General features: G+C 32.7%; 1 protein-coding gene across 5 annotated transcripts in view; it reads right to left on the bottom strand.

The window, feature by feature from the left end:
• SNX14 (sorting nexin 14) overlaps window positions 1-22,577 on the bottom strand; it is an 84,473-nt gene that overhangs the window by 34,225 nt on the left and 27,671 nt on the right. For 2 of the 5 annotated variants that reach the window (XM_070376630.1, XM_070376633.1), the window contains exons 7-17: window positions 19,165-19,249; window positions 14,962-15,118; window positions 13,302-13,377; window positions 12,523-12,567; window positions 12,340-12,420; window positions 12,129-12,243; window positions 6,746-6,901; window positions 6,256-6,380; window positions 5,711-5,769; window positions 3,005-3,031; window positions 1,029-1,161 (exon numbers count right to left, since the gene is read on the bottom strand). In XM_070376630.1, coding sequence (XP_070232731.1) covers window positions 1,029-1,161; window positions 3,005-3,031; window positions 5,711-5,769; window positions 6,256-6,380; window positions 6,746-6,901; window positions 12,129-12,243; window positions 12,340-12,420; window positions 12,523-12,567; window positions 13,302-13,377; window positions 14,962-15,118; window positions 19,165-19,249 — 1,059 coding nt within the window. Of the gene's footprint in view, window positions 1-1,028; window positions 1,162-3,004; window positions 3,032-5,710; window positions 5,770-6,255; window positions 6,381-6,745; window positions 6,902-12,128; window positions 12,244-12,339; window positions 12,421-12,522; window positions 12,568-13,301; window positions 13,378-14,961; window positions 15,119-19,164; window positions 19,250-22,577 lie in introns of those variants that run through there. The other 3 variants (XM_070376631.1, XM_070376632.1, XM_070376634.1) reach the window with 3 other exon arrangements.

Genomic DNA, 22,577 nt, shown 5'->3' with positions numbered 1-22,577 from the left:
GCAGTGAGAGGTATTTCTTTCCAGAATTCTAGCTCCCTACCTTCACCCTGGGTTGTATTCTCTTCCCACACCTCTCTTCTAAGTAAATTCTTTTCCTCCCCGACAAAGTCCCCTGGCAATGATCCCCTTTTCTGTTTTGTCCTAAAATGCTTTTCTATCGTCCCTAAGAAGACTGTTAGTGATCTTAGGAAGACTTCTTAATGCTCTGTTAAAATCAAAAGTGTTCTAGGCCTAAAAAATGGAACTACAAAAATAGTAAGTGTTGGTTTTTGCCTTTTTGGGACAAGGCTACAAGGCTACCTCCTTATAAACTATGGTGTCGGAAGAAAAAAAATCATGATTTCAAATCCAATGTGGTATATATTTTAACACATAATCTAATAGGAACAACAAAGGAGGGAGTGTTCAGTTCTGCTTGAGGACCCAGGTAAGGTTTATGGGAAGCAGCTGGATTCTGAAAGATGCATATGAATTTTCCAGGTAAATAAAGGGGAGGGGGGAGGCATCTCAAGCAAGGCATCACATGGTGGGTGTAATGTGCTTAAAAATCAGCTGGAATCTTGTTAAAATGTAAATTATGACTCAGTAGGTCTAGGATGAAGCCTGAGATTCTGTCTGCACTGATAATAAGCTCTTAGGTAATACTGATCATGTTGATCCACAGATCACAGTTTGAGTATCAAGGGGTTAAACAGGACATATTAACATAATTCCAAATGCCTGGCTAATATGGTTAGGAAGAGATAAGATCAGGATGTGAAGTAAAAGCGTAATCAAAATATGATAAATTGTTTGACTATTAGAAGCATTATCACCGAAACAGAAACCATTCTGGCCTTAGTAAGCAGTAACTTAATGCTGAGAAATTTTTAAATTAGATTAGTACCATGGATGGAAAACACAAATGAAGTCAGAAGTAAGAAGTAAGATTAAAAAAGAGGGAAAATAACAAGTAAGCACATCCAACTTTTTATGCTATTTTTAAGTCTGAAGTTACACATACATCAAATTGAAAAATTCTTACTTACAAAGTCGTCTTCACCTTCAGCTAAACCATAGTTTGGCAACATAGCTCCCTCCATTGTGGTGCTCTTGAAGACTCCTTTAATTTTGCTGCCTATTCGGCTGATTCCAAATGATTCTCCTCTCTTCTGTGTGCTCCTAAATATTAAAACAAAAATATATCAAGAATATAGCAAGTTATTACATTATCACAACAGTCTAGTTTACTGTAAACAATAATAAAAATAGTTGCAAAAATGGTAAACTGAAGGTATGGCTAAACATAACATTTTGGAGTTCTCAGTCATAGATTAAGTCTCAATATCTTCATAATCAAAAGTGACAGTATATTTAAAGTTTAAATTTGAGGGGATGAACAAATGAGACAATATTTATTAACAAACATTTGAAATTTACCTACTCTTTTACCTTAGAATAGTAACGGAACTACCAAGTATAAAAGATGAGAGCCCTCTAGTGGTACATATTTCTAACTGCCATTCAGCTTTTGAAATAACAGGTTAAAAAATACGGTAAGGCCAATGTTCAAAATAGACTATACCATTCAAACTGTACCCACCCAGGTGGTGCAGTGGTAAAATAATCCACCTGCTAATGTACTTCTGAAATAATTCAGCGTAACAGAAAAACAAAAAGACTAGGAAACTTCTCAGTACTTCGTTTTTAGATAGAACAAAAAAATTCTGAAAATGGCTGAAAATTTTTAAGCAAACTTCAACTTTATAATCACATAAATGATACTCAAAAGAAGAATGAAGTATAAAATGTACCTTACATTATTTCAAAGTAATAACAAGACAAGAAATAAAATGCCAAGGTAAAAGCTAGCAATGAACATAAAAGATAAAAGCAAATGTAGCCTAAGAAGCCTGCTCTGTCTTACATATTAAATAATGGTTTTGCAATTTTTTACAAAAGTGAATTTCTAAAAGCAGAAATAGCTGAAAAGCAACAACAAAAATATGCCAAAAATCAGCAAAAATTTCCTCCATTACAGCCTACCGCTCCTGTTTCAACAAATAAAAACATAACTTTTATCCAATTTAAAAGTCATGCTCACTATGTAATACTGCCCTTATAAGAGACCTCCAAATAAAAAATGACTATTTTAAAATTCAAGAAAGTTGGTTTGGAACGGCTTAACTTAATGAATAGCTACTATTCATATAAGAAAATGTACTTATAAAAATAATGCAACAATTACAGAAATACAAGTAAACTGATCAAGTTTCAAGGCACTAGGTATATGAGTGATATGTACATTTTATACACGTTCAAGGAGTGAAGAAGTGAATCAAACTTATTTTAAAACTGGAAAAACTCTAATAATAAGCAGTAGTAGTTGTAAAAAAGGATACTTAAGCTAGAACATTATTTTAAACAAACATATAGTGTTTTTTAAAAATTCAAAATTGTAAACACAACCTTCTCTGAAAGAAATGTCAAAAACAAATATGAAAATATTGATAAAATATTAAAATCTCCAGAATCTAGATAGATTTTGCTGGTCTTCAGAACCTAAATGGATTATAAAACAATTTTGACTTTTTGAACTGTATTTTTTAAATATCTCACTTGTGATGAAGCCCAGAAATACTGAAAAAACACTATTAATTGCTTTAAAAAAAAAAGTACTTTAAACACATGTAAGTCTAAATGTAATTTAGCAAGATCAATACCATTAAAAAAATGAGGTAATAGCTTTAAAAGCTGAATACTGGCTTTTTCATTTTATTTTTATACTGACATTTTTATTTTATAATGATATATATCATGTTATTTCCAAAATGAGACATCTAGAATCAAAGTAGAGGTTAATTTTAAGAGATATCCCAAACAGCTGATACAAAGGCAGTAGTTGCATAATGTTTCTTTTTTTATTTTTATTTTTTTAATTTTACTTAGGTTGTTTTGGGTGTATGTTTTGGAATTAAACAGATAATTTATACAGAAAAGAATCACATGCTGTCTCAAGACTTACCGAAAATCATCCAAACTTAGGCTACCTCTGCAGTAACAGATATGTGACATTATATAAGGAAAAGAGAAAGAAAAACCCCAGACATTAAACAAGTTTCACTTTAGAACAATAAAACAAAATTTAAAAGCTTTAAAAATTACACTGATGGATAACATTCATCTTGACAAAGAAAAGGAATTCTTAGGAATAACATGATAAAGGAAAGAGAAATAAAACACAATGGCTCTTTTGGGGAAGTGGAATCTGAATTCTAGATCATTAAAAAAATTCTTAAAAACTCAGTATGTCACGAAATAATTCTGTATTTTTTGCCCTCATTTAGGCAAACTATTTGTTTATACAGTGGAAAATATTCAGAGACTAAGCCACCAAAAACTTCACAGAAAAAACAAACATGTATTTTCTAACATGGACTTCATGTCTATGGATGCAAGCTCAACACATTGTTAGTTTGAATATTTTTTAAAATGTCTTAAGCTAAGAAGCAAAGTTAACAAAAGATCCATCCTTAAATATTTTTTTAAGTTATGCTTTAAGTATAGAATGAAACAGATTAACATTAACATACATTAAAATTTTGCTTTTAAAATGCAAATATAATAATAATGTGAAAATGCCTAAACATTTGGGAAAATTTAACAAGATACACACCAATGCCTTTGTTAATCTCACAGTTAATATATATTAGTGGTTGGTCACCTGCTTTTAATGTAGGCATAAAATGTATGAATAAATATTTTACATATTTTCAGTCATCTAACAGCTAATTAGCAATGATACTGTAAATTTTCAGTGAAGGACTGTTAAGAAAGTCTTTTAGTTATTCTACACAGGTAAATGAATCATTGACCATCACTGGAGCAGAGTCCTGACAAGACAGATAATGTCAGCATCAGGTCAATATAAAGAAAAATATACTTTCTAAGGCTATAACCATTACCCAGAATGAAAAAAAAAACACATTTTCTTCCTATTAAGTTTATATGCTAAGACAGCAAAATTAGAGCCTCAATATGTTGAAGACAACTAGGTGTTCTCAAAGTGGCAAAGGAAGCTTTCCATCTCTGAGGTTATGACCCTGACTTACATTTAGCTACTCAGCAAGCTTAGAAGATCAAAGAACCACTTCCTCTTAAGGAATCCAATAGAGGAGTTTCACTATCAATGTCAGACTCCAAACATCCTAAGTCCATAAAAATAAATAAATAAAATGTTAAAGAGTCGCTCAGTCATGTCCAACTCTTTGTGACCCCACAGACTGTAGCCCACCAGGCTTCTCTGTCCATGGAACTTCCATGGCAAGAATATTGGAGTTGATTGTCATTTCCTTCTCCAGGGGATCTTCCCCACCCAGGGAAGGACCCACGTCTCCTGCATTGGCAGGTGGCTTCTCTATCACTGAGCCACGTGGGAAGCCCTGTGTGGATTGGGTAAAGAATGCTATTTTAAATAGTATGCATGGAATTTTTGTTATATAAATTAACTATTGCACAGTTGCAATATATAAATTCTTAGGGAAAAGTAAAGGAGTAACATTTTAACAAAGAATCATAAAGGTTACGTCCCACATTTCAGAAAGCTATGTCCCACCTTTCAGGTGGTAGCTAGAGGTAAAGAATTCACCTGCCTATGCAGGAGACACAAGAGACAAAGGTTCCATCCCTGGGTTGCGAAGATCACCTGGAGAAGGAAACAGCAACCCACTCCAGTATTCTGGCCTGGGAAATCCCATGGACAGAGGATCTTGGTGGGCTACAGTCCATGGGGTCGCAGAGAGTTGGACACGATTGAGCACTGGGGCACCTTTCAGAAAAATTATTACATATACACTACATATATACTGGCACATTATGTAAAAATTAATACTTAACATTCAAAAAAATTTAAATCTATATATTTCTACAACCCTTAGTTTTGTCAAAATATGTAACACAGTCTCCCCACGGCTCAGGTTTTCACATTTTTCCTTATACTATTATTGCTAAGTCACTTCAGTCATGTCTGACTCTGAAGGAGACTGGTGGGCTACAGTCTATGGGGCTGCAAAGAGTTTGACATGAGAGCATACACACACACAAACTGGAAGATGTTGAGAGCAACGTGAATATCAATTCTATAGATTTATATATTTGATATCTGTGTCAATTTTGTATATATACAATGTAAGGAACAACTCAAGACATTAATTATCCAATTTATAAATGGATAAAGCACCTCTCTTACACTGCCTTTATTAGGTCATTTAACTGCACATTTATGTTTCTAGAAAGCCAAGAATGGAAAGAGAGAAAAACCCTTCCACTTTTGTAACCAGTGGGTACTCTAATAAACATCACTCTCTGGGGAAAAAACAAACTACTCTCTAAAATGGAGTTATCTGTGGATTTCAATTATGCATGCAGTCCACAGTTTCCAATAAAGCAGGTAATCCAGCACTAATATGTGTTAGTTATAATATTAACAAAGCAATGGTATGTTATCTTGTTAAATTTTTCTAAAAGAATGTCTGGCATTTTTACATTACTATATGTAATATGGCTCTACAATTCCTTAGTAAAATATCTGGTTTACTTATACAGCAAAGAAACCACACAGTCAAAGAAAAACAGCTAATAAAGGTGATGATGCTATCACAGAATGATTAGCATCAAAAAGAACCAAAAAAAAAAAAAAGCAACCACCATATATACGATTGAATATACTTACCTGTTGAATTTTGAATTGCGGGTTGGTGATTCTGCACCTCTTAAAAGTTGTCTAAAATACTTAAAAAATAATTATGATTTATTAAACCTGTACTTGATATTGAAATATGCTATTTTACCTTACTACTTTCGAGTTCAAAGAAAACATTACTTAAATCAAGTGAATATAATCACAGTCAAATAGAGTAAGGATTAAGATATTGCAAATGGAGGTATTCAAACCATCTGATTTCCACAAGTAGGTAAATAATATACATACAAGAATGGGGTTTCCCCATCACCACTACAAAGCCACTCAGATATATGGAAAATCAAATACCAATTAGGTAGCAATCTACTAGTCACATACACAAACATGGTTTTGATATTAAGAAATAATTTTATTATCAGTTTCTAATCTCCATTATGTAGTGCAAAACAGCATCCATTTTCTTAATTAACTGCATTTTATTTTTGTTTATTATTTGAATTACTCATGTAATGATATCAAAGCAACTAATAAGTTTTAAAGAAAAATCTTCACACAACATTAATATTCTGACTTACCTCATCACTGTGGCAAAACATAGGAGTAAACACATTTTCCAAGAGAGAAAGTACGTGTTCATACGCTTCAAAAAGACATCTCATAGTTTGAAGTTTCACAACATCTATATATGGGCCTTCAGCAACTGTCAAAAAAGTTATATTGCAAAAATTATTTATGAAAAGCATAAATACACTATATATTAGTTTAAAATTCATTACAGTGAAAGAGCAAACAAACAACATGAAAACTGTTTTGCAGAAATCCACTGTAAGGTGCAGATCACACCAGAATGAAGAATTAGAACAACCTAGCCAGTTCTGGCAAGTATTAGGTATGTGAATTGTGAATAAGTTTCTTCATCACAGCTTTCATCTTGTTAGTAAAATGGGATAATGCCTGCCTGTGTATCTCACACAGCTGTTGCAGTAAGCAGGGAATACATCAGAAAACTCTGAAAAGAGTAAAAGAACTACAGAACTACAGAATTCGTCCTCATCTTTTACTTACTTTTTTGAATCTCTTCTACAATGAAGGGATCAAATCGAATTTTGTCAACACTTTCATCTAAACAGTATGTTTTATAAATCTTTTGCAACTCTTCATGAAGAGACAGCATTTCATCATTTGATAACTCTGGTCGTAAAATTCTGTCATTGAATTCCTCTAGCAAATTCAGAAAGGAAAAAAAAAAAGATTTGCATAGAATAAAACTATTCAGTGAAAACTTTATGTTCTCAGTCAAATTGTAATTAATATCAAAAGTGGCAATTATGAGTAATTTATTCATCATTTTAAGTTCTTAAAAAATATTTAATTGGGAGCAATAAAACAACTACTAAGATGAAAGAGAAGTTAAACAATCAAATATAATATATACCAACATAAAATGTGTAAATATTTGCCTAGCAACATAAACCTTCTAAAACTTAGAATAATAAACATGTTTGTAAAATTCTCTTTAAGGAACATATTGGATTAATTTTTTATACCAAGGGTCTTTAATATTCTGAAACCAGATTCACTAAATAATAGTGAAAACTAAGGCTCTTTTTAGTCCCAGTCAATGTTTTTAAACAATGTTTCTTTCCATCATGGAAGCTGTAGACTAGTGACAAAGCTCAGTCTGAACAAATCAATTTTTTCTAAAGAGACAGAGGACAGCATTAAAAAACCCAAAATACTGACTGCCTTTTTTATTACAAGAGGTAATATGGAGCTTACCCCTTAATTCTTAATTATCCAAAATGAAACACAAAAAGAAAAGGAGCTTTTCTTTAAAAAAGAGTAAGAAAAAACTAGAACAGAACATATGAGATCTTTGGAATGATAGCAAATTCATAAAATTGGAGTCTCAAAAAGAAAGGAGAGAAAAAAATCAGGCACTGTATTTGAAGAGGTAACAGCCAAGCATCTTCTAAAATAATGAAAAACACCAACCTACATATCTAAGATTCCTAGGAAAATCCAAGTAGAATAAACTTTTTAAAAACTGCACATTACAGTTAAATTGCTGAAACCCCAAACACAAAAAGAAAACTGCAAAATCAGGGAGAAAAGGGATATATGTAGGGAAACAAACAGAAGAATGGAAGCTAATTTCTCCTTAGAAACAATGGCGCTGTTCAAAAGACAGTGAAAAAAATGACATAAAATGCTGAAAGAAAAAAACCATAACCCGAAATTTTTTATTTGGTGAAAATATCTTTTTTAAATGAATACAAAATAACACCTTTTCAGACAGACAAAAGCTAAGAGAATTTACCTCCAGCAGAATGGTGCTATAAGAAATGTAATAAAAAACATTTATTTCAGCAGAAGGAAAATGATACAGAAACTGGCTCTGCAGAAAAAGAATAAAAACCACCAAAAAAGTAAATATGCCAGTCAGTAACTATCAGGGCCAAAATATGTGTGCATGTGTGTGTGTGTGTTAAGACTGTTGCTTAAGGAAGGAAAAGCAATGTACTGTGGAGTTTCATAGCCTACACAGAATTAAACTATACAGTAACAGTCACATCAGACAGGAAGGGAACAAACTGAGGTATACTGAGGTTCTTACACTGTTCCTGAAATAGTAAAATATATGTTTAAATGAAAACTGTGATCAATGAAGGATGTACAGGGTAATCATTATGAACTGAGCAACCACTAAAAAAAAACAAGAAAATGTCAATAGAGGAGATAAAATACTGAAAAATGCTCAAGTAATTCAAAGAAAGGCTGGAAAACATTAAAAAAAAAAATACATGGAACAAATACAAAACACCAAGACCAAAGACCTAACAATAAATATGCAATAATTATATTAAGTGCAAAAGTACTATACACCTCAATTAGAAAATCAAGATTATCAAACTCGCTTTTTTTAAAGCAATATTCAGCTATATGGTATTTATAATAAATGTTAAATTCTTTAATTATATAGAAAAAGGTAATACAATGCAAACCCAAGCGTAAAGATAGTATAACTATATATTAATATCAAACAAAGTAGACTTCAAGACAGAAAATTACCAGAGATAAAGAAGAGCATTTTATAGTGATAAAAGGATAGATTCATTAACAATCTTAACTGTCTCTGCACCTAATAATGAAGCTTGAAATACATTAAAAAAAAAAAAAAAAAACTAAAGGGAGAAATAGCAAATCCATTAAGAAATCTGAAAGAATATATAATATGTGAACACAAGCCATCAATTTAATCTAGATGATATTTACAGAACACCACCCAACACAGTAAAATAGATGTTCTTCTCACATGCACATAGAATATTCATACAGATCATATGGATGGGCCATAAGACAAGTTTCAATCAATTTCAAAGGACTGAAATCATACAGAATATTTTGTCTGATCAGGAGAGTGTTAAATCAGAAATCAATCACAATAAGATATCTCAAAAATCGCCAAATTTTGGAAATTTAGCAATACATTTCAAAATAACCCAAGGGTCAAAGGATAAACCACAGGAAAATTTTTAAATATTTCAAACTAAATGACTATAAAAAGCACAGAGTACCAAAAATCTTAGAATTCAGTTATAGCAACTCATAGAGAGAAATTTATAGTTTTAAGTGCTTATATTAAGAAAGAAGAAATGTGTACAAATTAATCATCAGTGCTTTCATCTTAAGAAACCATAAGTACAAACTAAACGAAAGGTAAGAAGAAAGGAAATAGTAAATATGAAAGCTAAAACTTAGCAAATCAAAAATATTTCAAAATTTTATAAACCACTAGAAAGTACAAATTACCAATAAAGAGGGGATATCACTACAGCTTCATAATAAAAGAAAATTAGGAATAACCTGGTGATTAAATAGGTTGCTGAGATGTACTAAAAGCATTTTAAAAATCCACTGTTCACTCATGATAAAAATTTTCAGCAAACAATAAACAGAAGGAAATATTCTCTATCTAGTAAAGGAGATCTACCAAAAAAAACCCAGGCTAATATTATACATAATGGTATAACACTGAATGATTCCCTCCTAAAGCAAGGATGTAAGCTCTCACCACTTAGATTTAGCAACACACTGAAGGTCCTGGCCATTACAATAGGGGCAAGAAAAAGAAATAAGATGTAAATATCACAAAGGAAAAAATAAAACTGTGTATTCACAGATGACATGATTGTGTATGCAGAAAATCCTAAGGAAATCTACAAAAAAGCTACTAGAACTAGTAAGTAAACTTAGTAATGTCACAGGATACAAAATCAGTATGCAATAAATCAATTCTATTTCTGTATATAAGCTAAAAACAATTTAACAAGTTATTTTAAATACCACATTCAAATAAATCCAAAAATAAAGACCCACAGTGATAACTATGAAACATTTTATGGAGAGATTTAAGAATGAAATGAATGAAAAAATACGCCCTATTCATGCACTGGAAACCTAAGTACTGTTGAGATGTCATTACTCCCCAAGTTGAGCTACAGATTCAATACCACCCCAATTAAAACATTGAAGCAGGTTGTGCGTGTGGATGAAGGGGTAGGATTGTCAGTCTGATTGTAAATTTTATATAGAAATGCAAAGAACTTAAAATAGCTAAGTACAGTCTTTAAAAAGAACTAAGTGGGAAGCCCTAAACCACTTGATTGCAAAACTTACTTGGTCAAAGTAATAAAGACTGTGGTATCGGCCAAAAAAGTAGACATATGGATCAACGGAAAAGAATATAACCGAGAAACAGACCCACATATTGTCAAAAGGTTTGTCAAGGATGCACAAGTAATTCAAGATGGGAATAAAATGTCTCTTCAAAAAATGGATACTGGAAAAACTGTATATCCATACAGGGGAAAAATGAACCTCCACCCCTACCTAATACCAACCTAAAAATTATTTCAAGATAGATCACAAACCTGTATATAAAATATAATAACTATAACACACCTAGAGAAAAACAGGCAAATATCACCTTGACTTAAGATAGGTGAAGGCTTAAAAAAGTCTTTCGGAAGTCTCAGAAAGCACTAAGCATAAAATTAAAAATTGATACACTGAATTTCATCAAAATTTAAAAGTTCTGCTCATCAAGACACTATTCCGAAAATAAAAAGACATGCCATTGTCTGAAAGAAAATCTTTGTAATACTTGTATCTGACAAAAAGACATATCTAGAATATTTAAAAAACTACTGAAATTCCTGACAAAAGGAAAAACAATTCAGTAAAAAACAGCCAAAAGATAGCAATTCCACAAAGATATTCAAATAGTCAATAAGCACATGATAAAGTGTTCAGTTCTGTTAATCATTAGAGAAGCACAAATTAAAAGCACAACAAAATTCTACCATATACCAATAAAATGGCTAAAACTAAAAAGATAAACACCACCAAATTTTTATAAAGTTGAGGTACAACCAGAACTCTCTTTCACTGCTGGTGGAGTAAAATAGTACATACAACCCTCTGGAAAACAATTTGGCAGCTTTTTATAAAATTAAACAAATATCTACCTTGTAACACAGCAATTCTACTTCTAGTTATTAAATATATGCTCAAGAGAAAGCCCTGTACAAGAATGTGCACAGCAGCTTTATTCATAATAGCCCAAGAGTGGAAGCAGTCTAGATACCCATTTACGAGGAGAATGAATAGTGTGGTACCCTCATACAAAAGAACACTACTTTGCAATAAAAAAGAACAAACTACTCATCTACACAATAACATGAATCAATCTTAAAAAGCATCATCCTGAATCAATGAAGTCAGGCCCCAAAAGTACATACTATGAGCTTCCATCTATATAAGGAAACTGTACAGGAAAAACTAATCTGTGGTGAAAGAAACGAGATCAGTGACTGCTTTGGCAGGAGTGGGAGCAGGAAAGGATCAGTTGGGAAGGGCTCTCAGGGAACCTTCTAGGGTGATGGAAATGTTCCTGATCTCAGTAAAGGTGTACGTTATATGGACTGCAGATTTGTTAGAGCAATTGTATATTTAAATTCTATTTGTTTCACTGTGTAAATTACACCTCAATTTTTTTTTCATTATATATTAAAAAAAATTAGGTGCATTAGAAAAACTAATCTTTTCAGAGTCCATACAGTGCCTCAAAATCCAATAGCACAAGATGTTATAGAACTTCTAGTCAAAATAGAACATTTTTATATTTGATTACTTAATCAAAATAATTCTTAACAAAAACTGTGACAAAATGCTCATGACCAGGTCTTTAACACAATTTCATTACTCTAAATTTTTAGTAGTTTTTTTTTTCTGCTAAGAGGATTTGGTTGAAGTCCATTATAGATTATGTTCCAATGTGGAAAGGAGTAGACACTGGCAACTACAACATCAGAGCTGATCGAAATAGTCAAATATATGACAAAGTTTAACAATGACTTTAGTAAAGTACACAGGTAAGCCTCACCCACAGTCAGACAAATCTGCAACACGTGCACTGCTCCTTCTTGTTTCAGAAAGTTCATAAACCGAAACAAGAGATCTTGCTGCTCTCTGATTTGCTTCAATTCTAACTTCAGCACCTTGATACAACATGAGGAAGAGTAAGTTAGAGCTATATAAATACGTGATAAAACTGTTTATATCAAAAGTAATAAGTTATTTCTGAAAATACTTACAGATGGTTTTTTATTTCTAGGTTCTGCAAATTTTTGCAAGAATGGAACTAAAGGGGAAGGCGGTTCAGTCGCTTTTTCAGGCTTTGAAGAGAAAATTAATTCAGTCAAGTGTCATTTGATTGTACAGGTATGTATCAAACTTCAATGCAATCTGAAATATTTTCTAACGTGTTTAATACTCACTGGATTGTCATCTATGAAGATGATAAGCAAATGATTCACAGTATCCTAATGGAAAATAATAAACATAGATCAAAATAATTTCATTAGTGTATTCTGCCCTGAATTCTGAAAGCTTCTATCAGATTATGAAAGTTTCTGGAAAAATGACAAAACAGAGCAGTGGCAAAAAGCATCTGTACTTTTGTAACATAGAAGAACTTTTAAAAAAATCTACAATACAGGGTTCTCAACTTTTGTGTAAATGGAAAAAGAAAAGTTACTCTGACTTTGGCATTCAAAATGCTTATAAATTATCCCTATTTCTTCAAAATTTTACTGGATCAAAAGTAAAAGCAACTCACCTATCCATCAATATATGAATGAACAAAATGTGACATATATCTATAATGAAATACTACTCAGCCTTGAAAAGAAAGGGAATTCTGATATATGCTACAACATGAATGAACCTTGATGATATTATACTATGTAAAATAAGCCAGATGCTGCATCATTCCACTAATCTAAGGTAACCAGAGTAGTCAAGTTCATAGAGACAGAAAACAGAGTCAGGAAGTAGAGGTGCCAGGCATTAGGAGGAATGGAGAATTACTGTTTATATGGGTACAGAGTTTCAATTTTATAAGATAAAAAGAGTTCTGGAGACAAGCATTGGTGATGGTTGCTCAACAATGTGAATGTACTTAATACCACTGAACTGTACATGTAATTTAAGATGGTAAATTTTACTTTATATGCATCTTATCACAATTAAAGAAAAAAATTTTTTTACATCTTACTGGATCAGCTAGGAAATCCAAAGAAGGGAGGAACACCGAACCAGAGAGAATCTCTCTTAAAAGTAAGGTCAGCGATCTGGAAAAAAGAACAATATTGTACATATTTAGTGATTTACATCAGCTCTCACGTGGGAATCCTGTTAATATGACTATGATTCAGGAGGTCTGGGGTCTGCCCTGAGAGTCTGCCATCTCTAACAAGCCACCAACTAATGCTCACACTACTAGTTCAGAGACCACACCTGGATTTCTTAATTGGTTAAAAGGAATACTATTAAGAGGGAAAAAGCATTTCCTTGGCAGGAGGAACTTGAGTAAGCATTAGAAAAATTCTACCTCAGAATATTACAATGTTACATATAAAAAATTAATAAAACTAATTTTAATAGTATAATTACTGTGTGATTATAATATTTAAATTAATAAAACCATTTTTAAACTATTTTATTTAAAATACTTTAAATTTAAAATAAAGTAATATTTAAAGTGTACCACTAAGAATAAGCCATGGTTGGATGTACTGTACAGCACAGAGAAATATAGCTATTATTTTATAATAACTCTAAATAGAGTACTTTCCTGGTGGCTCAGACAGTAAAGCGTCTGCCTCCAATGTGGGAGACCAAGGTTCAATCCCTGAGTTGGGAAGATCTCCTGGAGAAGGCAATGGCAACCCACTGCAGTATTCTTGCCTGGAAAATCCCATGGATGCAGGAAGCTGGTAGGCTACAGTCCATGGGGTCGCAAGGAGTTGGACACGACTGAGCGACTTCACTTTCACTTTCTTTCACTAAACAGAGTGTAGTATATGAAAATACTGAAGCAGTATGTTACCTGAAAATAGTACTATGCTGCTGCTGCTGCTGCTAAGTCACTTCAGTCGTATCCGACTCTTTGCGACCCAATGGACGGCAGCCTACCAGGCTCCCCCGTCCCTCGGATTCTCCAGGCAAGAACACTGAAGTGGGTTGCCATTTCCTTCTCCAATGCATGAAAGTGGAAAGTGAAAATGAAGTCACTCAGTTGTGTCCGACTCTTAGCGACCCCATGGACTGCAGCCTACCAGGCTCCTCTGTCCATGGGATTTTCCAGGCAAGAGTACTGGAGTGGGGTGCCATTGCCTTCTCCGGAAAATAGTACTACGACCTAACTATAATTCAATTAAGTAAATAAATAAAATAAGCCATGGTCCTTATCTCTAAGGATCATAAAGATAAGAGCAACAAAGGAACTTTATGGAATAATCTAAACATGCTCTTGCAGGAACAAGGGAGACTGGATGGACTAAATGACCTTTAACTATACTTTTCAAACTTAGCTGTATAATTTGTCCAAAGTGTTTCTGCATGTCTTTTCAAAGAAACACCAAGAATGCAACACAGTATAATGATATCAAGTAAGAAACTTAATTTTTATGTGTATCTTTGATTTCCCAAGATCAGTTTCTAGGAAAAAACTGTTAGCAATACAACATATCATGAACATTCAGTGCCTAAAACGGCATTTTAAGACCTGATAAATTATATTTCTTAAATGGAAAATTTTTCATATCATAGGATAACCTCAAGTTTTAGTGTATTCCTATTATGATCAAAAACAGCAATATACACATGGCATTGTATGTAAATACTGCTATGACATTTTCCAGTCTTATTTATACCTGCAGTCTGTTGCTTTAGGAGGTAAAATATAAGGAAAAAGTAGTTCAGTAAGTTTCCTTAAATAATGTAATTCATCTCTTCGACTCCTCAAAGCCACATGAAGCTCTGGACCATATTCTTCTAAAGCAGCTTGCTGTAAAAACTCTGTATTTTCTACTATAAATACAAATAAGAAATAAACATTGGAAGAAGTTAACAGCATTAAATAACTTCAGCCATTTCCACTAACAAACAGAAAATAATTTAACACAGCCATTCCTTTTTTAACCTTTCTTTCTTTCCAGTATGTATTCTACTGGTAAACTTTTCCAAAAAAAAAGAGTGTAAAGAAGGTAATTTTCCTCTTTGCTGGAAGTTTTTAATTTATTCAAAATGAATTGATAAAAAAGCCCTTTCACCCTTGGTGAACAAAATTTTAAACCCAGGTCATTACAAATTATATTAAAAGCAAAATTTTTAAATGAAAAAACTAAATGAAACATCTTCCAGCACACACAAAGCTTTTGTTAACAAACACTACATCTTATTCATCCTCTGCAAGTATTAAAAAATCCTTCTTAAAGGTCTCTATTATTTCTTCTTTCACATCAAAATCAATCAGGTAACCCTTCAAACTAATTATAGTACAGAAACAGGCTTCCTTGGTTAAGTTCTGCATCTTCTGCCCATAGTATAGGACAGAAAAGGTATACAGCTGTATACAGTGGAAGTCCATGAAGTTAGATTACCTACTATGTTAACTGATGATAAAAGTTACACGAACAAAAGGTTTTCTTAAAGGCCAAGCACTAAACTAATACTTCAAAACTTAAGAATAATAGTATTGCCAATCCTTTTCTACAGACGTCAAAAGAGCAGGAGAAAAAGAAGTCATGTTTTCCCCTATCTGCACTCCGGGCCAAGTTTTAAAATCATGAAGTCTGTGAAGGGAATCTTAACTCTAATTCAATGGCATTTATTTTATACTATTTACTTCTATTTTTATTGAGAGAATGCAAGCACATTCACCAAAAAAAAAAAGCCAATATATACATTCCAAAGGTGTGAGAACTAAGAATGTAAATGAATGTTATCCGCACCAGAGGTACAAAAGCAGGACTGACAAAGATGGATGTGGTTTTCATACAAACCATGTTCAAGCATTTTATTTGACAATTATACAGTTGTTTACCAAGCATTCTGCCCCAAGCATTCAGGGTACAGGTCTTTTAAAAATTTATATCATAAACAGGAATTTAAAATAAGAAGACTAAGCTATGCTAAACTCCAGTTCTACTTATTAACTGATGATCTTAAATAATATAATCCCTTTGAACCTCAGTTTCCCCCTCAGTAAACAGTTATTAAATAGATGACATTGAAAAGATTCCATGTAAAATGCACCAGTAATTATAATATTTGATGTGATTAAGCATTTATATATAATATATAAATTGAATCACTAGACTGGACTCTACTCAGATGTGAGATTTTTGTAGTCTTAGCTAATGAAAGAATTTAAAAACCAGGCAGAAGATAAAAACATATGGAGGAAGAGAACCTTAATACAAGTACAAGCAAAATACAGATGTTGAAAAACAGGGTATGAATTAAACCCCACTAATCACCAGTATACCTCCTACCTAATCAATGGACAGTTTTCAGACCATGAAAGGAAATTTTCAGAATCCATGACAAAAAGATTTCTTTAGGATCAAAGACTGATATAATAAAGCCCTTCAACTACTACTGAATTTAAATTAAACCAAGGCTTCTAATGTATATATTTTCAATGTGTCTAAGGATGACAGAAGTAATTACATAGAAAACCTCTTTGTAATTCCTACTCTCAAGAAGCAGATAAGGAGAGAACACCAAGAGAGTAAAAATGTATATGGATAAAGGAGGTTAACCTTTAAGTACTTCCTGAGTATACAAAATTGTGTAGCCAAAAATATTTAGAAAACAAATGCATGCATGAAAGAGAAGAAAAATCAAAACCCTGAAAATCTTCTTACAAGTCTAATTCACCGTTATAACATTTAGAACACCAGAACCTTTGGACAAACTGGAATCCTCCTAATACTTAGGTCTTTTAATTTTATGGACTTCATTAATTACTAATACAATGTCATTAATGAATCCAATCTAGCATTTTATGTTGATTTTGTAATTGAGGACCATTTTTTATATGAATAGTGGTAGCAAACTAGCAACCCTTCTCTTGCAAAGACTCAAGGATAAATTTCAGCACTCTCAGAAACAAAACAACTTGGAGATTTTATTAAACTGATTGATTCAACTAAAAGTAAAAAGATGAGTCAATTTATTCATATCCTGAGTTCAAAGTGTTTGTCTTTATAACAATATTAAGACCATATTAAAAATAATTTTCCCACACAAAAACTTGCAAACAAGTGACCAAGATGTCCTTGAAAAAGTGAATGGATAACTGTAGTACATCTAGACAACAGAATGTAATTGAGCACTAAAAAGAAATCAGTTATCCAGCCACAGAAGACATGGAGAACCCTTAAATGCATAATTCTAAATGAAAGAAAGCAGTCTGGAAAGGCTACAGTATGATTCCATTTATGGAATTTATGACATTATGACATTTGGAAAAACTGTAGAAAGAGTAAAAAGATCAGTGGTAGTCAGGAGTTCCTGAAGGAAAGAGAGAGGGATAAACAGGTGAAACACAGGGGCTATGGGGGCAGTGAAACACTCAGTATGATACTGTGATGATAAATACATGGCATTAAGCATTTGTCAAAATCCACAGAATGTACAAGAAGAGTAAAACCCTAATGAAAACTATGGACTTGATTAATAATGTATCAATACTGGCATATCAACTGTAACAAATGTACCAACCAAGGCAAGGCGTTAACAATTGGGAAGGGGGGAAATATACGGGAATCTCCAAAATATCTGCTCAATTTTTCTATAAACTTAAAACTACTCTAAAAACTAAAATTTACTAATTAAAAAAACACATTTTCCATATTTTTTTCTGACAGTAAAGTAGCCTTAATGGAATGGCTACAATTTTCTGGTATGATTTTGCCAGTGACAGGACAACAATTTTAAAAGTTAATTTTTTTTTGTTTAACATTTAAATTACACATATTTAAACTTTTCTACTTTTAAACTACATTGAAGCTAAAACTTCTTAATTGTTATATAAGACAAAAACACAAGAGTTTAAACATGCAATCTGAACTGGTTCTTGTACCTGAGGAATGATTTATACCAAATGACAAATAAACTAATAATTTAACTTCCACTCTACCTAGAACACAATTTCCTCAAATATATTGTGATCATATGAATTGATGTTATGAGAAGGGAAAATTGGTTCCACGCTCAAATGAGTCTAGGATGTTCCAGGTTATACAAAGTTAAAGCTATATCTTTGCTGCAAGACTACTGAGAGGTTTTGGACTGCTAATACTTACTGGTAATTTCCAGAAGAGGAATACCACACATGGTAATTACCAGTCTCACAAAGAACTAAATATAGAGCATATAAGTAATTTTGCTTAAAAAGTATATTTCAGCTTGATCTAAGAGTAAGAAAAGCCCCAAAGGAAGATTTCATTTGTTCAATCAGCAAACATTTGATGAATATATATTACTTATACATCATGACAGTATAAAGCCCAGGACGTATGTGAGAAACTGAAAAGAGGTCATCCTGGCTAAAGTATAATACATATTGAAGGACAAGATCAAACAACTTAACTACATAGGAAAGGATTTAAATATAAGACAGTTTTGACTCTACAAGCAGTCACTACTTTTTTTTTAAAGTAGGGAGGTAACAGGATTGTGGTATTGTGAAATTAACATAGTAACAGTGTACAGGATAAGCTAGGTCAAATTGAAATCATTAAGGAAAAAGGAGAGAAGACATGTGAGAGATACCACAGAGGAAGTAACGAGGGCAAAGGATCCATTCAAAAAAAAAAAAAAAAAAAGGATAAGGTTCATCAATAATATATCTAACAATTAATGATTGTACTTTAATTTTCATAGATTCTTGAGTTCACACAATCACTTGTATTATTAATAAATTACTGAAAAGGATTTCAGTTGAAACAAAACTCTCACAGCATTTATGAATATATCACTTAATTTATCAGTATTCAGATATTTAGGATGAAAGTTGCCATATAAAAACAAAATCACTCAAATTTCGGAGCAGGAAATTGTATTACCTTTCTGACTGGCTTTAACAATCACTTCTATATGCTTCATTGCTGCTTTTAATAGTTTCTTGGTGATAATAGATGGAATATCCACCTAGAAAAATTCAACATTAAAATAAAAACTTTTAAAATAATTTATCTCTAAGTTATAATGGCAGGAACACTGTATTTAAGACATTGGAACATAAGATCTTAAAAATTAGCTGTATTGAATGAAGTAAGTCAGAAAGAGAAAAACAAATATCATGTATTAACACATATATATGGAATTAGAAAGAGTACTGCTGAACCTATTTGCAGGGCAGCAATGGAGACACAGACATGGAGAAAGACTTATGGTCTGGGGAAGAAAGGAGAGGGTGGGGCAGATGGACAGAGTAACATGGAAACATATACACTGCTGCTGCTGCTGCTAAGTCACTTCAGTCATGTCTGACTGTGCGACCCTATGGACAGCAGCCCACCAGGCTCCTATGTCCACAGGATTCTCTAGACAAGAACACTGGAGTGGGTTGCCATTTCCTTCTCCAAACATATCCACTTCCATATGTGAATTAGACAGCCAATGGGAATTTGCTATATGACTCAGGGAACTCAAACTGGGGCTCTGCAACAACCTAGAAGGGTGGGATATGGATGGGATATCAAGAGGAAGGGGACACACGTATACCTAGGGCTGATTCATGTTGATGTTTGGCAGAAATCAACACAATAGTGTAAAGCAATTATCCTTCAATTAAAAATTTAAAAAAAATTAGTTGTATTAGGAATCTTTCAAAAATATAATTTAAAAGCACTATACAGTCTTAGACCATATTGATTATAACTTCAGACAGTTTTACTACCACGATAATGAAAACATACCTTATACACTAAATTTTTCTCATGAAATTAGTGTCTTTATTCTTGACTTATTTCTTTAATGTATTTGTTCTAAATGTATTCAAGAAAAAAAACGTCAAGCAGCTTATCATTCCTTTGAGGTTATAAATTTGTGTTAACTAAGGCTGCTTGAAAATAAACTTTTCATTCAGATTATAAGACAAATCCTGGTTTCAAGATATATGGCAGCATTCTATTTTGGAATAATACTAAGTTTCATTTTTCCCCACAGACAATTTTCAACTTAAAGATTGGAAACTGTAGTGACTAGGGTAGGTTAGTAAGAGAGAATTAGAAGCATACATGAATACACATGAAAGAGACAGAAAATAAAATAACTTAAGAAAAAAAAAAGCCTTGTGAATTCAGTAAATCACCAAAAAGCATGTTTATTAGACTTCAACAGGGTTATCAGCCATTACAAAGCTCAACACATTACATTCTCCCTTTATCAAAGGCATGAGAAAATTGTATCCCAACAGTGTTATTTTGTGTTAACTTTCCAATCCTTTTTAAATTCCTCATTAAGGAAGAGGGAAAACATTACAGCCTGATAAATTTATTAAGTGTAATGACTCATAAGCCCCCAATATTAGTGATTTACTAGTAAAACCCAGAGCAGTTTACAGGTATCTTTCAGCTATGAATATCAAACATGTTCAAAAAGGGGCTATGTTTCTGCTAGCAATATTCCTTTTTGTAAAATAACATTACTCTTCATTTACTCCTGCCCTCTTGGTACTTAGTGATTATAAATTAGTTCCATTATTTGTCAAATAAACAAGATGTCTTTGTTTTCAAATATTTTGTAAAATCTCATCTTCTGAGAACACACATGAAAATTTTCACTTGCAAGTTCTATTTTAGAGACTTCAGGTCAAAGTCAAAACGAATAAAACAATGAGTTTATCACTAAACTTCGATTTAAAAAAAAACACTGTGGACCTTAAATGATTTTCATTATCCCCAAACCCCCAAGTTACATTATTCAGGCAATGTTACCAAGGATAGAACACTGTACTAGGAATAACATGACCCAGGCCTAATCCTCTGCCCATCAATTACCTCTGACACTCTGACAAAGAATATTACTAACTTTCTACAAAATGAGTATGATAAAGACCCACTTATCTTCCAGGACAGTATGCAGATAAAATGAAAAGAAAAAATATATAGCATAAAAACCCAGAAAGTGGAAAAAATATTTGGAAATCATATATCTGATGAAGGAAATATATCCAGAATAGATAATAAACTCTTACATCTCAGTAATTAAAAGACAAATAACTCAGTTTAAAACATGGACAAAAAATCTGAATACACATTTCTTTCCCAAAAAAAAGATATACAAATGGCCAATAAGCATCTAAGAAGATGCTCAACATCATCAGCCATGAAGTGAAGTGAAAGTCGCTCAGTCATGTCTGACTCAATGCGACCCCATGGACTAGACAGTCCATGGAATTCTCCAGGCCAGAATACTGGAGTGGGTAACCTTTCCCTTCTCCAGGGGATCTTCCAAACCCAGGGATCGAATCCAGGTCTCCCACATTGCAGGCAGAGTTTTTGCCAGCTGAGCCACAAAGGAAGCCCAAGAATACTGGAGTGGGTAGCCTATCTCTTCTCCAAGGGATTTTCCCAACCCAGGAATTGAACGGGAGTCTCCTGCATTGCAGGTGGATTCTTTACCAATTGAGCTATCATGGAAGCCCCATCAGCCACAGGGAAAAGCAAATCAATGCCACAGTGAGATACGACTTCACGTCCATTAGTATGGTTAGAATCAAAAAGTGAAATAATAATTAGTTATGGCAAGGATGTGGAGAAATCAAGACACTCATACACTGCTAGTAGCAATGGAAAATGGTGCACTTAGGAAAACAGTCTTTTGACAGTTCCTCAAAAAAATGGTTTAAACATAAACCATTTGACCCAGTAATTACATTTGAAGGTAAAATCAAGAGAAACGAAAATAAATATTCCATACACATTCTCTCCACAAAAAACTTGTACACAAACCCTATGGTGGCATTATTCACAATAGCCAAAAGGTGGAAACATTCCAAATGTCCACTGACTGACAGATGGACAAACAAAATGTGGTGTATCCATACAATGGAATACTATTCAGACATAAAAAAGAATAAGTACTGATACAGGTACAACAGGACAACATGAATAGACCTCAAAAATATTATGCAAAGTGAAAACAAACAATCACAAACATTATGCTAAATGAAAACAAGTAATCATAAAAACTATAGAAAGGATTTCATAGTTAACATGTACTATATTCAACCAACCAACAATCTTGTCATTGGACATCGGTTTTCCTTTTCAGTCTTCCTTATTATAAGGTATACTACAATGAATCTTTGAATATACATGTTTCCACTCTATTTCTTTAAAATATACTAAAAAAATGGAATTATATTTGAGAGTACAGACATTTTTATGTCTTTCAATAAAGATTACCAAACCCCCTTCCAGGGTAAGAGTTATATCAATTTGAACGTGTACTTGCTTTGCCTGTTTCTCTA

The sequence above is a fragment of the Bos mutus genome, chromosome 9, assembly GCF_027580195.1.
Source record: "Bos mutus isolate GX-2022 chromosome 9, NWIPB_WYAK_1.1, whole genome shotgun sequence".
Lineage (NCBI taxonomy): Eukaryota > Metazoa > Chordata > Mammalia > Artiodactyla > Bovidae > Bos > Bos mutus.
This window is presented reverse-complemented; position numbering and strand designations above follow the sequence as displayed.